Below are 16910 nucleotides of genomic sequence, written 5' to 3'. Positions count from 1 at the left end.
ATTCTAGCTTTTTTTGAAAAAAAGTTGTTTCAAAATTGTATTTGTAATCAATTGTAATTTGAATGCTAGTCTGATATTGCAAAATATTTACTAATAATGGCCTACAAAGCATTTCTGAGAAAAAAATCTGGTAGATTATGTTCCTTCTCATCTTTACCTGAAATAAAGTATTATACTATATACTTTTACAGGTCTTGATAACTGTGTGTATATATGTTAACATATTCTTTTTGTTTAACTTACTATATTTTAGCATACCTGTAAGTATAAGCTGGCGAGAGACTAGACTTGTTTCCCCAGAGAAATAGATTGCCTGATCCAGTTCCTGCTGGGGCAGCAAGGTGTGGTTAGTTGTTAAATTTCCAGATTATAATTTGAATATGAAGTGCTAAAATAAGCATTGGGCTACTGATACACAACATAATGCATTCAATCTCTTCCTGAAAAAATTATACCCTCTGTTTTTGAATAAATAAATCACTGTAATTAATAGTGCTTCATTGACATTGCTACTACATATCTTTTGCAAATCAGTGTCTTAATTTTATGTTTCGGAAACTTTAATAAGATCTTTCTTGTTTTCTAGGAGGTGCAAAATGGAAGGTTGTTTAGGCTTCTAGCAAAATTGGGAACAATCAATGAGAGGCCAGAGTAAGAAATACTTGTTTTCATGGTGTAGAGTATGCAAAACCCAGTTTGCAATGCGGGGTTCCTTTCCTGATAGGTTTAAGCTAAACATTTTCCCCATATTTGTCCCTGAAGAAATGAGTATTTAAGAAGCCTTGAGAAAAGTAAGATAAGAAACTTTGACCAAAATTTTAAGTAAAGGAGAAGGCTACAAATAGATATGCCAAAGTTGCTTTGTTTTTTTAATATGGTTTCTCTTAGCAGTCTCTTGAGTGACAATAGTTTTTGAGGAAATCCATAGCTTGATTTAACTGTAGCAAATGGTGTAGATATTGGTTTTAAGCTAGTTAATTTTCAGCTTGTTTTTTATCAACCACTACATAAAAGTGAAGTGTTCATGGTCTGTTTTCTACCCTATTGAACAGACTTGGAGTTGTCTTTGTAATGCTGTTTTCTAATATTTACGTGTTAAACTTGAAGATAACTCTTGCTTTATTCCATTACTTTTCTGTGGTCCTTGGTAGGCATTAGCTTCGGGTACATCAGCAGCTGAGAAACTTTGAATATGTTATCTTTTGTTTGTGGTGGGGGGGAGACTGTAATTTAATTGCAAATTATAACAGGTAGCTTAGCAGAGCAGCAAGATTACTCAGTTTAGATTCAAGAACCATGTATATGTGTGGGGTTTGATTTTTCTTAATTTTCTGAGCTTTAATATGAGCCTTTGTTTCGCACCAGGTTTCAGAAGGACCCAACGTGGTCAGAAACTGGAGACAGGTATTTACTAAAGCTCTTTCGAGATCACCTTTTTCATCAGGTGACAGAAGCGGGTACTCCTTGGATTGACCTCAGTCACATTATCTCATGTCTTAACAAGGTACACTGTACTTGGGTTAGCTTTTAAAAATTTGTTTGGGTTAAGTTTCCTTAAAATAATATTCCACTTCAAAGCAAGTTGGCATTGGCAGGTTAATTCTGTTGATTTAACTGATCATTATTTTCCCCATTTTGGATGAAAACAATGTATTCACTAAGCTAATATTCAAACATCTATGGATATTTTAAATAAACTTAGTATATTAATATTAAAACTTGGCATTCAGTAATATAGCATGAGATACAGTATTAACTTTTCATCCTAGAATGCATTGGATACTGTGGATAAGCAATGCTGGTCCCTTTATGCTACTCTGGTCTTTCAACACAGCATAAGGGATCCATAAAAGCCCTTTAACTGGGGCAGGTTTCTGCTGATACAGTTATCACAGAGGATGGTCATAAGGCAAGAGGATGCATTCCTAAACTGTGCTGACCAGAGTAGGAAATGGGAGGGAAACTGCAGTAGAAATTTGTGTAAACCCTTACCATCTAGGACAGTGCTGGAAAATTTCTGTGACTTAATGTTAAGTCCACTTCTGATAACTTCACTAGCTTCTCCAGCCCTCCATTTTCCAAGGTTGATTTAGCAGAGCTATTTGCAATTTTCCCAAAGCTGCACCACTAGCAAAATTTTAGCTGAGCACTCTCATGATTAATAGTGGGAGATGTGTGAGAGACCACAAGATCTTCAGTAGTTGTAGAACTTGTCTTGCTCCATAAATTAAAAAAGTACATGAGCTGATAATTTTTTTATTGGTAGATCAGCTTTCAACTGACTTTACATTGTTTTGCCAAACTTCCTTTTTTTTTTTTTTTTTTTTTTTGGTAGCTGCTTGGTCATTCCACTCACTCCATAAAGCATGGTTATGCAGATACTGACAATGTACAGTTTCAGTGGCTAGTATTTTCTTTTCTAGGATTAGGATAGCCAACTCTCTCTTCCAGAAAAAATTGAATATATTCAGATCCTTTGACATGTAACAACTGACTTAACTACAGTTAAATCTTTTTCTAAATTGTCAGGCCTTTTAATCTCCTATTAGACTACTGCTGTGCATTTCTTTAACCTCCTTTTTATCTTTCTGGTTGGTGTCTGTAATCACTTTAAAAAGGACATTAAAGGGATTGAGGCTAAATCAAAAAGAAAGCATGTTGATATTCAAATAGGCATTGAAATGCCATCATGATTTGAAAGCAGTGACCGTACAGTACTGTAGCAAGAGGGGACAGTCCTGAATTCGTAGGTCAGGTAAGAGATGGTGTCAAAGAATGCCTTGTTCTATAAATGTTCATGGCTTACCTTTTTAAACAGAGGCTCTTCTCTTCTGTGGTTGTGGGCTCAGCACACAAAAAATATAAGGCTTACAGAATTCTACTTTGGAAACACACTTCAAAAAACACTTCTGAAACTGCAGTGTGTGCTAGTAGAAGTGGTTATTTGGGCTTTCCTGCTACACTCCAAAAGCATTCCTTTTGAATGAAAATTACTCTATTGTTTAAATTTTTGGGGATCTTTTCAGCTGAGATACTGATTTATGCCTCCACAGGAGGAGAGAAAGAAAGTTATAAATATTGATGTTTATAGTTAGCTGTGTGGCTTTCTTAATACAGATCTTCCATATCCTATATTCATTAAGGTAATTCACTAATTTCTTGTATGATGCTAATGGGAATAGTAGACAGTATTTCACAAACACCTTAATTGTGATCATATTTTTAATGGATGTTGGAAGAGACTGATGGTTTTATCCTACTCAACAAGAATTAAAAGCTCATTGGCTTGCATTTGCCCTTCAGAAGCTATTCACAAAGCAGGAACTCTAAATTGGGGAGGTTCCAGCTTTTAAGGTTATGCTCAGAACATTATTTTAGAAGACAAATACAAGAAATTTCTAACTTGCTGTGTTGCTCCAGACAGCAGCTAGTCTTAGTGTCAAATGACAGCAGCTAGTCTCGGTGACAAATTTAATTGTTCTTCTGTTCAGTACAACATTGTAACGCATTTAATCCTGCAGGGGTTGTATTTCCATAGATTGTCTTAATAGGTCACATTCCACTTGTCTCTGCCCCACCTTCTGTATTGGAACAAGAAATTTTATAGCGTCAAGTATTTGGAAATATCACTATATCGACTAAAACTGAGCTACAAAAGTTTTGCATTATAAGAGAGTCTGACAGTTCTCCATTGATGAACATTTCATGCAAAGTGAGGAGAACATACGATACAGCGTTGGAAGGGTCTTCAGCATTTAAAGTAGAATATTCCTCTGTTCCAGATCAGGATTTAGTGGTACATCTCTACAGTACATAGTGTATCATACAGTTTTTTAATATTTAATTTGAGAAGTTTGAACAAAACATGAAAACAAATGTGGAACAAACTTTAATCTTTAACCCCAAATAATCTATCTGTGTTTGGATTATAACTAGGTAATTTTTTCTCTTTTATATTTTTATTTTTTAGAGTAAGGGGTGAAATGCACCATACAGTTTAGGAACTAATTTGTTTCCAGTACTGCCAAAAACTTGAGGTTTGGGTTTCTACAGGTTTTCAAACTACCTGGGGCTGATCCATCCATTATTTTACTTTAAAGTGGGCAAGAAGTCATTTACCTACCCTACATGGAGGCTTGTGGATCTTATGTGTGAATGTAATGTCAAACATGGTTTTGTTCATCAGGAGCTATATGGAAATTTTGCTAGGCTTTCTACCCAGGGGAAGATAGCATTGCAGGATTATTAGCTTTATGGAAAGGGAAGAAAACAATGGTAACCTAGTCCAAAGGTCTGCAGTGTCCATCAGGTTAAGACCAAAATGTCTCGATTTCTTGGCAAGTACCTTGTTGTGGTGCGATTCAGATCCTTCCTTTCTGTGGCGTCAGCAGATTTGGACTGCACCACAACAAGGTACTTGCCAAGAAATTGATTGCTTTTGTTATTGGGGAAATGTTTTGCCATTTCTTTCACACTTCTTTTATTTTATCTTTTGCATTCTTGTTACAGTTAGATGCTGGTGTGCCAGAAAAAATAAGCCTCATTTCCAGAGATGAGAAGAGTGTACTTGTGGTAACTTACAGCGATTTAAAACGCTGCTTTGAAAATACTTTTCAAGAACTGATTGCAGCCGCAAATGGTCAGTTGTAGTATTTGCTGAAAGCATGCAGGACATTGCTGAGGAACTTAACCAATAGCAAATTGCACTACAGCTGAATTGTTGTTGTCATCTCATTTCACATTTGGGAAACAAACAGGAGATGAGCAAAGCTGCTTGCACTTCAGTCAGGTACACTGTTACTTGAAGGGAAGAATGTTTCACTTATCCTAGAGCTAAGGCTGCCATTGGAGGCTTTATCTGTGAAGAATTTATTTTAGATTAAGGAACACATCAGGTGCATGATGTTCCTGCTTTTATTTTTTCCACTTGTATATGCACTAATTTTAATTTTTTTAAGACTTTTCTGATCTCTGAAGTTTTGCCACATTGTATACTTAAGGGAAACTCTTTGCAAGGACATTTCTGGGATACATTTTTGTCACTGAGGATATAGCAAAATTTATTCATTTTTGATATTATTTGCACCCAGAATAGCATAAAGGACCAGGTAAATAATTTAATAGAAATTGTGTTCTATTAATGACCGTTTAGTTCGTAACCTCTGTAAAAGTGTGTTGTATGCAAGCTCTGTATGCCACCCACTGTTAGCTCAAAGAAATGTGAGAAGATGAAACTTTTTAAAACCGGTCAAGTGAAGTATCGGTGAATTGACAAAAAAGGAAAGAAAGTCCCCTGTCATTTGATTTGAACTTTGTCTAAGCGAAGTGATGAAAATAGTGTAATGGGAAACATTTATAATTTAAGGAGCATATCAAACTTGCTCTAAACACAACCAGCGCCTTTTAAAAACTGTTTGTACGTTTTCCTGCTAGTCAGAAGCATTTACATTTATGCAATTTTTTTAATAGATTTTTTTTTTAAAGAAATTGTTTAAATGCCTGAAGTTTCAGGAGTGTATTACTTTAGGTTATTTACAGTATAATTTTTGTATAAAGTTCTGTTCTTTGAACCACAGCTTTATTATGGTACGCTACACTGGATACAGATACAAAGACACTGTTAAAAGAAGATTAACTAAACACAGCAGTTGTCTGGCATCAAGAGCTTTTCAAGTTTTTCAGCGTGAATCTGGAGGGATAATGATCTGCTGTGCCTTTGCAGTCACTGCTTAGCCCAAAGTAATATTACTTTTGATAATACTCAACACATGAATATTCCTGAAGTAATTCAGTCTCAAAAGTCTGGAATTTTCCTCCTCAATTACCTTTCTAATATTTGGACATGCAATTGTCTCCAAACTTGGGTATTCATGGGATTTCTAGTTAAACACCTACACTTTGATACTGAAGACTGCCAAATATGTAGGAATTTCCTTTCTTAAAGCGGTAGTGAAGACTGTATCTATCCTTTCCCAGCACTGAATGTTTTAATAGCACTGGGTGCTCACCATGAAGAAAATGTGGAAACTCAAAAGGTCAGGACAGACTCTAAGCACTTGCAACTGATGTTACTGACATCAATTTTAATAATTCTCAATATTTGTAGTTTTCAGAGAAGTTTTTAATATTTCTCTGTCCACTTTTATAAGCTTTAAAATGATTCTCCGCCTTGAGACTTGCATCAAGAAAAAAGCAACTCTCTTCACATCGAAAGCTTTGAAGACTAGGGACATGCTTTACACATTTTAGAAAATGTGGTTGAATCCACATTAGGTAGCATCAGTTGTTGAGTTTAAAAATCGATTATTGTTGCATTTGATTGAATGAATTTTAAAAGGAACATAATGTTTAATATTCAAACTATAACAGTTGCCAGAATGTTCTTTTTAATATAAAAGGAACAGGAACTTTGAAAAGTGAACATGCAAACCAGTCTTTTATCATTAGCTCATGTATTTGAGGAAGAGCAGCTGTCTTTTATATGTTTTTTGACAAATCATATTGTAATTCTTTTGTACAAAAAAGAAGTACTTGTATTCTAGAAGAAATATGAAATGCTTAATTTATAAGCGGGCTGAGGTTTTTTCCAGTATTGTTTTCTTTGAAAATGAAAGGGGATCATCTGTTCAGTTGTGGGGTTTGGGAACCTTTGAAAATTTAATTTGTGGACCAATATTTTGTGAAAGTGTAAGGCAGGGGTAAAATAGGGCTTGAATTCTCATCCTTTTTAGACCAGCAAACCACCCTCTGCAAGACATGTCTAAATTGCAAGCCTGTGTGTATTTGCATAACGTCAGTTTGCTTCAGCCCCTAGTAACCTCAGGACTTGGTTTAAAAATAAAAAGGTAGACAGCTAATAAGTTTTCATACATAATGTCAGCTAGAAAATATTTGGTGTCAGGTAATACATAAAAAAAAAAAGTTGAGCTTTGTTTTCTATTTATTTCATTTGGTCTGTACTTGGAAATGATTTGAACAGTCTGAAGTTCAGCTTGGGTGTTTTTTTGGGGAGAGCCCTTCTACCCCATTTTAATTCCATTTAGAAGGTTGTCCTAAAGTTGTAGTTTGATCCATTCATAGGATGAACTGTGTATCTGTATTTAAAAAGAGCCACCAGGATGTGCCCTCCCAGATGGGAAATTTAATTCTGACCTTCCTATTTTTTACAGCTAAAAGCACAGAAGGGACAACCTTTGAAATTATCTGATGTTGGTCATTTTAATTTTTGTACCTGTTTTAAATTTTGTTGCTGTATTTACTATATTGTAAATATTTTGTTGAGGGTACCTATGTATTTTTGATTTGCCCTTGTTTCAGTAATTCAGGTGTCAACTGCTTCCCCTAAAAAGCACCAGTATGTTAAGTTCTAATGTCATGATCCCAATATGTGTTACTCATCTTTAATCCTGTTTTCATTCTTCATGTGTACAGCAGTATTTTTAATAAAGAATACCAGAAATAACGTGGCCTTATTTTGACAATGTGAAGTTCTGAAGTTGGATACAGGGCTTTTCAACTTTGGTGCTGGAATTGTGCTTCATTCATTCATACTTCTGTATTTAGTCTGTCTGCAACGCAGAGTTTAAACAATCCTGAGTCAAAGTGCATTTGGTGCTTGCCACTTATACTATATCAGGTGTCCTAAAATTTATAGATGTTGTTGACTAGAATCGTACTAATACACATTTCCTTAACTCCTAAGTCAAGTCCCATCTGCTTTTGCTGGATCAGGTTTACTCGACAATCCTCTGTTAAAGTACCCTTATGTTCATGCTTACTGAGCTTTTTTGCCCAATAACAAAGTGTATTAATTTCTCTGAGAATTTGCATGTGGAGTCATGACAGCTTCATTTCCCAGAATTATTTTTCTGTATTGTTAACCAGCAGAGGTGAGGTGATTTACTGGTGGAGTAAAATCTCCTATACCTGTCCAATCCTGACCATGCTTATGTACTGTGAAATTTTGTACAATAGGTGTGAAGTTGTCAATACTCCCTGCATACATTTAACATGGAGTCATTGTCCCTTAAGTTGCAGTTTTAGAAATTTTATTATATAAGCTGCAGTCAGCTTGATTGACGCACTTACCTAGTCTCCAGTTTCCTTCTTAGTAATGTGCAGCAACAGCTCCACAACTGCAGCAGTAGGCTGTTACGTTCTGCTTCCTCAGAGAAAGTTTCATCTCCGCTTCCTTCAAGCATTTGTATGTAGTTTATCTGCAGTGGGGCTTGGAGATCCCCTCAGGTTATAAAATGCTGTATAGCAGAGAGCGCTGGACTGAACATCTCCGTGGAGGCAGCATCCCCAGTTTCTGATGGATGGGGGGGGTGGGGATGTGGAGGTTCTCAAGAAGAGAAAGCATCTGCCAGGCCTCAGGTGCTAACTCATGTCAGGTGGTTCAGAACAGGCTTTGCTGAGGGTGCCTTAGCTCTGTTTGCTGTCTTTTCATCTGTACCAGATCTTCTAGCTGCAGAAGTAACTGGGCACAGGGGGCAGTTGAGTGGATGTTTGTCAGTGGGCTGCTCTTTCTCTCCCTACCATGAAATCTTGCCTTTCCAGAGGCAGAGTTGATTTTTTTGCCTCTAGACAGCAGTAAGCATTTCTTAGATATGCTGAATCTAGGGGATGTCACTGACACAGCAGTACAAGTGTCCATCACTGTATCTGCTTTGCTGTGTGAGGAGTGTGCCTTCTGTACAATTATTCCCTATTCTTCTTTGCTCACAAAACTGGCCCATGGGAATGGATTGTTTGCCAGTGCTGAATCATCTGCTGCAACAGTCTTTGACACTGGATTGACTATTTTGGCAGAACTCTGGATTCTTTCAAAAGCAAACTTTATTATATGAATTTAATAGTCAAATACGTTATATGGAGACAGAAAATGCAAGACAAAACAGGAGTTATTCACACCCAGAGAAACTTAGGGAGTTCATATAAAAGTAATCTTTGTAGTCCAGTTTTCTTAAATATTTATGCACAAAAAGCATATTTATATATTTACACTGTGCAAACATTTCCTTTGAGATGCATCATCCCGTAACTATTTTTCTCGGTTGGAGTTAAGAAACAGTTCTTAAACTTTCCTTTTGTTTTGATCAAGATCAAATATACTTTACCAGCAAGAGAGGGTACAATAGATACTTAAAACTGATGATCTCTTGCCCAGGAAGATCTAGAATTGATACGTAGCTTAGAAGTAGTGATACGTATTTCTTTCACTTGAATATCCAAGAACATTTTTCTTTGTAAATATGCAGAAGGTCATTTGTCTTTAAGTCTATTAGTGGGTTAAATTCACAGCTCCTAAGCTGAGGTTTAAGAGGTCAGAACCATATTATATGTAGCATTTGAGTTAATATATATTTACAGTGGACCATGAGAAGCTGAGATTGGGCAGTAGTTGTTGATTTGGAAGACATCAGCGATACTGTGTTAAATGGCCAACTCTCACTTTATTACTGCGTTCAAAGGTGGAAGGGGATGGTGCATCCTTACACTTCTTGAACAAAGAACACTCATGCCCTTTCTGAGATGCTAGAAAAAGTCTGTTGCAAATGAATTCTATATTTTTATTCCTGTACAGATATGCTGGTAACTAACACGGAAATTCAACTGTCTTCACAGAAAAGCTGCCCTAACTTTCCAAGGAGATTGTCTTGTCACTTCTAACTAATCTCTTCAAACTCTGTAGTGATCAATTCATTTAAAGTATATGCAGTTTAGTAGCCATTCTGTCTTTTCAGACAGATTCCCATAAATAAAGCATAATCAGTGCAGTGTTAGAAGGTCCATGAGGTTTCGTGGACAGAGCTTGGCTTTAACGTATCTAGCTTGTGGTTTGGTTCTAGTGTGTGTGTTGGCATACTGACAAAGTGCAAAACTTCAAGAATATTTACTTATTTCAGCAGGCTTGTCCAAACCAAATTGATATGTATTCCCTGTTGTTGCAGCCCTGGCTCTGATCTTAGTTCTCCTCTGTCCTTGCCAACTGTGTTTTGCAACACAAATTGGAAATTCTTGCCTCAGATTTGCCAGCGGAAGCAGTAAGAGCTGTATAATGCCCCATCCTCAGCTAGCTAATTCAGCTTACCCAGATCATTAACCTTTCCTCAAGTTTCTCAAAGTAGAGTTTTCACTAAAAGCTGTAGTACATAGTCTGTTTCTTATTTCTCTCTTCTTGAAAAGTCCTTTATTTTGCAGCACTATACAGGCCCCAGCACTGGGGTGCAAATTCCCATGCCTGACAAGGGGTCCTGAGGGCTCTTAGCTGCCTCTTCTGACCAGGACACTGGTGCTGCACCCAAGTCCGAGCAGAAGCTGGGTGACTAGAGCGTGAAATGCCATCCTGCTGACAGGGACCGAACAGCGAACGGGTTTTCTCAGTAAAGATGACCATCCAGGTTTTCAGAAGCACTGGGCAATTTTAGTGGCAACTGTTGGTGTTCAGCATTTGGGAAGATCAAGGCCTAAGCATTAGTATTTTGCTATATCTTGTATATGCTTGTTGCAGTCTGTAGAAAAGCAGATCACTGAGATTAAGCCAATGATATCTTCTTAAAGTTTAGAATAATTAAAATTACTTGGGTCAAAGTTTTTAAACTGACAGTGTTTCAGAAAAACCTTTTTTTGGATTAAATGCACATTTAAATCTTGGCCTAGAAGTACTTAAATGGGTGGCTGAGAATAAAGGACGACAGAGTTGTAGTCAGGAGGGGGAGAATGGCTTGCTTTCATTTTCTCCAGCACCATGTTACCATATGTGTATCTTCGCTTGGAGTCACTGAGCTGGTCACAGCTGAAACTGCAGAAGCTTCTTGGCTTGGTTATTCCAGAAAGCACTGACTCCTTGCTCCTGCTGGCACCTTTCATGCTGTAACAGAGCAGCGTCACTGTTAGCGTATTTAAGATGTACGGGCGTTTGTTTTAAGGACTTGAGCAATGCCGCATCACAAGAAGCAGCTTTGTTTATTCTTAGATGATGGGAATGGCATTGATGCAGATGGGATTGCTCAATGGGAGAGCGGAATGGAGGACTGAAAGACCCCTCCTGTGTCCCCCCTCAAGTCCCCTTCTGAACAAAGATGCTGTGACTGAACATCTCTGTTAAAGTGCTTGTGTTCATTTTAAGAGTCTTGGTGCTTACAGGGAATATTTGATTGCTCAGCCTGAACTCTAATTGCTAATTTGTGGCAGGTGCTAGGGACTGAAACGTCACTGCAGGGCAGAGCAGTGTAGAGTGTCTGGCATCTGTGCTGCTGCTGGGCTGTGCATCCCTATAGGATCCCCACGCTTAAATGTTCTTCCTAAGGGAACTGGGTTTTTTTTGAGCAGGAGTGAAGTAATGAAAGCCTTGGGGCAAAAGCAGAAAGCTACTAGTGTAGGTGTTCCCAAAGCCTAATGCTGGGTTGAATTTTTAAGATAAATGGCTGATGTTTGTGAGGAAGGACATGGGGTCTGGGTATCTCCTCTCTTAGGCTTCTCTTGGCAGCGGACATGAACTGCTGGTTTGAATTAGAGTTTTGGTGTCCCACAAAGGACCAGTTATCCTGTAGGCTGCCTTTTATAAGATGCCCTTTACAAGCGGGCTTTAATGTCTTCTCAGCTGAGCCACTCTTAAAGACACTGTTTGCCTTGCAGCACTTTCTCACCCCTATTCAGAGAGTGAAGTGCTTAAAAGGGTTCTTTCAATAATGAAGAAAGTTAAGGTAAAGAGAATTTTCACACCATTGGACTTGGATACTGAAGATTTATCTGTAGACAAAGGACAAGGCAGAGCATTTACTATCATTTATTACATGTGAAATCCTAATGTAAAGGTATGTTGGATCACAATGCCTAGAATCAGATTCCCTCCCCTGTATTCTTGTAAGTTCATGGACGTTCCACCCTTCTCCATTTATAAGGTCAGAAACACTAGTAACCCTAGTCTTAAATTCCAGAGAAGACAGAACATCTGTTGAGGCTTCCAGAGCCCAAGGTTTTGCTCTTCATTTTAATTTACACTGTTAGATCTTTAAGTAAAGTACAGAACTGGTAGCACAGGGCCTTTCCTGATTAGGAAATGGAAAACAGAGTCTTAGATATCACAGTTTCTTGAATCTTTAACTCACAAGCCTGTGTGCTTTTTAAGGAGTGTGGTCTCTGTCTTCTCTCCTGTAGGAAACTGGAGGGTCATCCCAAGAAGATCACCCCATTACGTTTGTTTGTAGATAGATGGAGTTCATGAGGAGGAGCCCTCATGATGAGGATTGCAGATGCAGCCCATATTTTTATAATTGCATCTGTTGGCAGATGGAGAAGTAATTGCCTTGAGACAAATTCCATAACTATGTGACAAAGTTAGTCACAGACTCAATGGACTTCTTGTGATGGGTTTAAAGAGAAACACTTGTGTGATTTACACTGTAATTGTGAGTCTTAGGGAGCAATGGGCTGGCACAAGTGGAGTGTGCATGTGAAGTTAAGAGCCTTAAAATCATCATGCTTTGATCCTTTCATTCATCATCAGACTTCTGCATCCTCAGAATTTTCTTGTGAGCTAGACTTGGCTTCTACTTTAATTAATAAGCCTTTATACCAGTAGAGCTGCATCTATTAATTTTACCTTGAGTGCGCTGCTGTACCTGGCCATGCACTCCCACACAGAGCTTTGAGGGAGACCACGGGGTTTTGGCATCCATAGTCAGGCTTCATTTTGCAACTGAGCTTACAGTCAATAAAGGCTTCTCTAGCTGTGGACTTACCTTCTTTCTGCTCTAGGAATGTAAATTAGAAACTCTTGTCTAGTTGGTTTTTAATTGGGATCATTTGTTGGAGGAAATGGCTGCTGCTTTCCTGACAGATTCAAGAATGGAGTGAGGTTAGAGGCTGGCTGGGGCTCTTGAGATGCTTGTTTCAGCTCAAAAGTGGTGGAGTTCTCACTGCTTTTCTGGCTTAGCAATTTGGTTTGACTCAAGGGTTTTCTCCAGCTGGAGGATTTCAGCTTACTTGGCTTGGGCTTTTTCACCAATATTTAAATGCTAGAAAAGAGTCCCAGTTGGGATCCTTTCCACTTGCAAAGGAGCAGAGCTCAGAAGGTTTTTCTTTCTCTGCCCCCAGATGTTTCTATTGGGATCTTGTTACCTGAGGCCTTACATTAGGAAAGACTTATCTCTATGCTGTTCATAGTTTTGCTTACTTTCATCTCAATGACAATAGCAAGTCCAAGACACAGAGCAATCACTTCAGTGGTGCTCCTGGCCACCACCTGGGCCTGAGGGGCTCACCAGGGTTTGGGCTGATGCTTGTTTCCTGTAGTGAAACCAAGGGTGAGCTTTGCGTGTTGGTGCCTTTCCCTCCACATCCATGGAAGCCCGAGGGGAGGGGACTCACCTGGATCCGTGGGGTACCCCTGCACTGTCAGGTAGGCTGGCTCCCCGCTCTGCTTTCCCCCAGGCCTGGCTCTTGGGTTGGCTGCATGCACTGTCTCTCTCCTGGAGTCAACTGATTAGTTTCCTCTGAAACAAGCCCTGGGTGAACTTCTGGGGACACATAGGATGCACCAGGTTTGGCTCCTTCCACCCTGCTTAGTCCTTCAGCTCTGTCACGGCAGACAAGGCCCTGCCAAGTCTGAATCCTCTAATGCCATGCTCCAGGGCATGCACACACTCTTGTGCTGGTCTGAAAGCATCACCCCACCTGGCTCACATGTGATTTCAGATGCTTGGAACTGAGATAAAACCACGCGGAGCTGTATCGTTCTGCCCTGGGCAGCAGGGAAATGTGGGAGCCCAGGGGAAGGCAGGCCAGCCCGCCCCAGCCCGCAGGCGAGCGGGGAGCAGCAAGGGCATGGCCCCGCAGCACCCTCAGCCTCGGCTCAGGACCCACCCACTGGTGCGAGTGCATTTGTCTGCATCTGCGTCCTAAACGGCAGCGCTGAGGTTTACAGCCTGATGGTAAGTGTTGTGGGAGTGGTTAGGCTGTAAACTGCTGCTAAGACGGGGGTGACCCCTTCCTCAGCCTGGTGCTAGCACCATCTGCCCTGATGCTGCTTATTGCTTGCTCAGAAACTATTCTGGGGCCATTCTGATAATCTAGCAACCTGAACCAGGTCTCTGCAAGGCAAGCCAAGCAGAAACGTCAGCACAAGAGAGGGGGTGGGACCACAGAGCAGGATGCTTGAGATGCAAGGGAAGAAGCAGGACTGTGCATCTGGTTACATCAGTTTACATGTGTCAAACCCCTCCCGGCTCCTCCTTGCCTAGTGTTCAGTACAAATTTCAGGGGTATATATTTACTCCTCCAATTTAGGCTAAGTAAAGGGTGCTTAGCTAAGAAACTACCACTTTTAGGAATGTAAGCAGACTAAAGGGTCACTGCATGCATTCACATACATGAGTGCTTTTTGGCATAACGCTACAGTACCTCTTGTTTAGCTTGCAGGCCAGATGACCTTGTTTGCTCTCAGCCAACTGCTCTATTTCCCAGAGGATTTACATTCTAGCAGCCACTGTTGAGTTCAATTTTTTTTCCCATCCAATCATTCCTTTCCCTTCTGCAGCCGAAAATGCTCCTTAAAGCAGTTCCGGAGGGATGCTTGGGGCACACTCCATGTATTCTGTGCCATGCAAAGAAAAAGGCATTTCATACATTTCATTTGGGGAGGTTGCCGTGCTGTCTCTGCAGCTGACAGCAGCCTTCAGAAATGTCACATTTACACAAAGAAAAACGGGTTAAACCACTTCTAGGAAACATGGCATCCTTTGAAGCCCTCTAATATCGACATGCATTCCAAGCTCCGTAATACCTGGCTCCTCAAAAGAGTATGGGAAACTGTCTCAATAAAATCAAAATACCATCAAATCGCTCACAAGCCTCTTTTCTGAAGTGTGAGAGGTCAAGGCAGGAGAAAGGGTTTTCCAGCAGTTGTTTGGAATGGCTTGAATCACACCGGCTTTGCCACGCATGAGCAGTGCTCCATTGCAAACTCCTGCCAGGAGCACGTTTACCCCGCACACCGTGTATTTTGGCCGTGTGAGCGTGCATGCTCTCATACATGTATTTCTGTGCATTTAACCAACGCCCTCTTAGTCACTGGAATTTTTCTTGCAGCAAGCCCTCTCTGCCTTGACCGCATGTTTCAGCCAGCTCCAATTGTTCATTGAGACAATACTACACCTCCCAGCCTGCCCAGCTGCAAGTCGCTGACAAGTTCAGCACAGGCAGGATGGCGGGATGGCCTTGACCTCCTGCCAGCGTAAGATGAACGATGGGTTGGGTCTGGGCAGTCCCTGGGCTGGCTGAGAGCAGTGAGCTGAAACCAGCTGCAGACACTGCCAGCCTCACAGTGGCTGGGAACTGTGACACCACCAGCATTGAGAAAATAAACATTTCCCATTTACAGAGAGTTCATGTCAGTGCAGCGCATTTCTTAGAGCAGCCCTAGGTCCCTGCTTGGGCAGCTGTCAGGAATTAGGTGGAGGAAGGTGGCCAATATATTAAAGTGCTTAAAGGCAGGAAGAGAAGTGAGGCCCTCACATCCATCTATTGTAAAATTGCCACTTTAGCATCCTGAGCCCATGGGTGTTAAATGGGCCGTGCTTAGCTGAGTCATGGAAAAGAAGGCAAAAACAAGCACGGGGAGCCTTGTTCCAGCTGGGGTGCCCTTGGGGACTTGCAGAAACAACTGTAAATCCTTCACAGCCACACGTTCCTCCTCCCCCTTGCCAAGGGCTTGTTTCCTACGGTTACTTACCTCTACCTTGGATTAGTGCTTTCTGGCACTCACTTGTCCAGCCTGGTATTAAGTTGAGGATCAGGCTGATCAACAGAGTGCTAATAAATCATATTGGTGATGTGCATCGAAAGGGTTGAGGGTTATTTGTTTCCTCGAAGGTGTATGGAGGGTTAGGTGTGGGAGATGATTGACTGCTGACTCAACTAAGCAGGATACACCTCAGCAAGAATCTTTGCAGGGACTAGGAACACTTCAGCTGTTTTCATTAGGCATGATTTAGCACAAGGACCTTGAATCCTCCTTTGCCCTCTAAAACATGAAGGAGAAGAAGATAACATAAAATACAGACCCAAAGAGTGTCCGTTTCTGCTTGCTGCCTGTCCATGTGAAGCGTTTCAGTTCTTCCGGAGCCAGCACCATCCCACTGTCTGCTTGATAATCCTTGAAGAAAAAAGATGAAATCCTATTAGGTATTTACTGTAGAAAGTTATTGTTTTACAATGAACTCAATTCCTCTTCAGTTTGATTTCCAGCATCTGTTTGGTCATTTATACTCAGAGAGCTCTAGGAGACAGCAGCTCTGTGCTGCTGGAGGTGCTGCAGTGCCCAAGGTATTTCATGGTGCCTTTCCAAACTGTCCTTGTGTTGGGGTGCAGCAAACACATGCTGTTAATGCAGATGCAGAGTGCTAAAAGGAAAGTGTCTACACACAAGGTGGGGTTCTGGCAAGCCACTAGTTCAATCCTGTGAGCACAACTATGCCTTTCCTGCCTCCCACCACTTAATGTGTACAACCAGGTCAGTAAAAGCTTCTCCCAACCTCTCACCCATGCCCACCCCCACCAGGACAGTATGTCTGCCACATTAGTAGACATTTCTCCAGCTTGTCCACCTGATAACAGGACTTGTTCCTACCAGGGACCTCTGAACCAAATGTGACCCACAATTCTCATTTGTGCTCTACTATTCATGTGAAAACACAAATCCAAGGGATTTTAAATGGCTGTGCCCCACCAGTGGAACTCAGGTGGGACTCTGGCAGCCATACCTTGCAGGCCTACTGGCACCGGCCATTTCTTGTCAGGGAAGGAGTGTTTGCAGTCCACTGCATGGTCAGCAAGGATTTACTGTCCCCAGTTTGTAGGACAATGGGATAACACCATGCTGCAAGCACAGCTAATCTTGCACCTCA

General features: G+C 40.6%; 2 protein-coding genes across 9 annotated transcripts in view; one reads left to right on the top strand and one right to left on the bottom strand.

Moving 5' to 3' along the window:
- The window catches only part of PAN3 (poly(A) specific ribonuclease subunit PAN3), an 82043-nt gene extending 74581 nt beyond the window's left edge, over positions 1 to 7462 (top strand). For 3 of the 7 annotated variants that reach the window (XM_074859902.1, XM_074859901.1, XM_074859904.1), the window contains 3 exons: positions 587 to 651; positions 1366 to 1504; positions 4510 to 7462. In XM_074859902.1, the coding sequence (XP_074716003.1) occupies positions 587 to 651; positions 1366 to 1504; positions 4510 to 4650 (345 nt within the window). In that variant the 3' untranslated portion in view covers positions 4651 to 7462. Of the gene's footprint in view, positions 1 to 253; positions 342 to 586; positions 652 to 1365; positions 1505 to 4509 lie in introns of those variants that run through there. The other 4 variants (XR_012627699.1, XR_012627700.1, XR_012627701.1 and 1 more) reach the window with 3 other exon arrangements.
- Positions 7463 to 8820: 1358 nt separating this feature from the next.
- The window catches only part of FLT1 (fms related receptor tyrosine kinase 1), a 115440-nt gene continuing 107350 nt past the window's right edge, over positions 8821 to 16910 (bottom strand). Inside the window, exons 29-30 of one of the 2 annotated variants that reach the window (XM_074859898.1) lie at positions 16068 to 16159; positions 8821 to 10873 (exon numbers count right to left, since the gene is read on the bottom strand). In XM_074859898.1, coding sequence (XP_074715999.1) covers positions 10669 to 10873; positions 16068 to 16159 — 297 coding nt within the window. In that variant the 3' untranslated portion in view covers positions 8821 to 10668. The other variant, XM_074859899.1, reaches the window with a different exon arrangement.

Source organism: Strix uralensis, chromosome 2, assembly GCF_047716275.1.
Source record: "Strix uralensis isolate ZFMK-TIS-50842 chromosome 2, bStrUra1, whole genome shotgun sequence".
In the NCBI taxonomy this organism is placed as follows: Eukaryota; Metazoa; Chordata; class Aves; order Strigiformes; family Strigidae; genus Strix; species Strix uralensis.
This window is presented reverse-complemented; position numbering and strand designations above follow the sequence as displayed.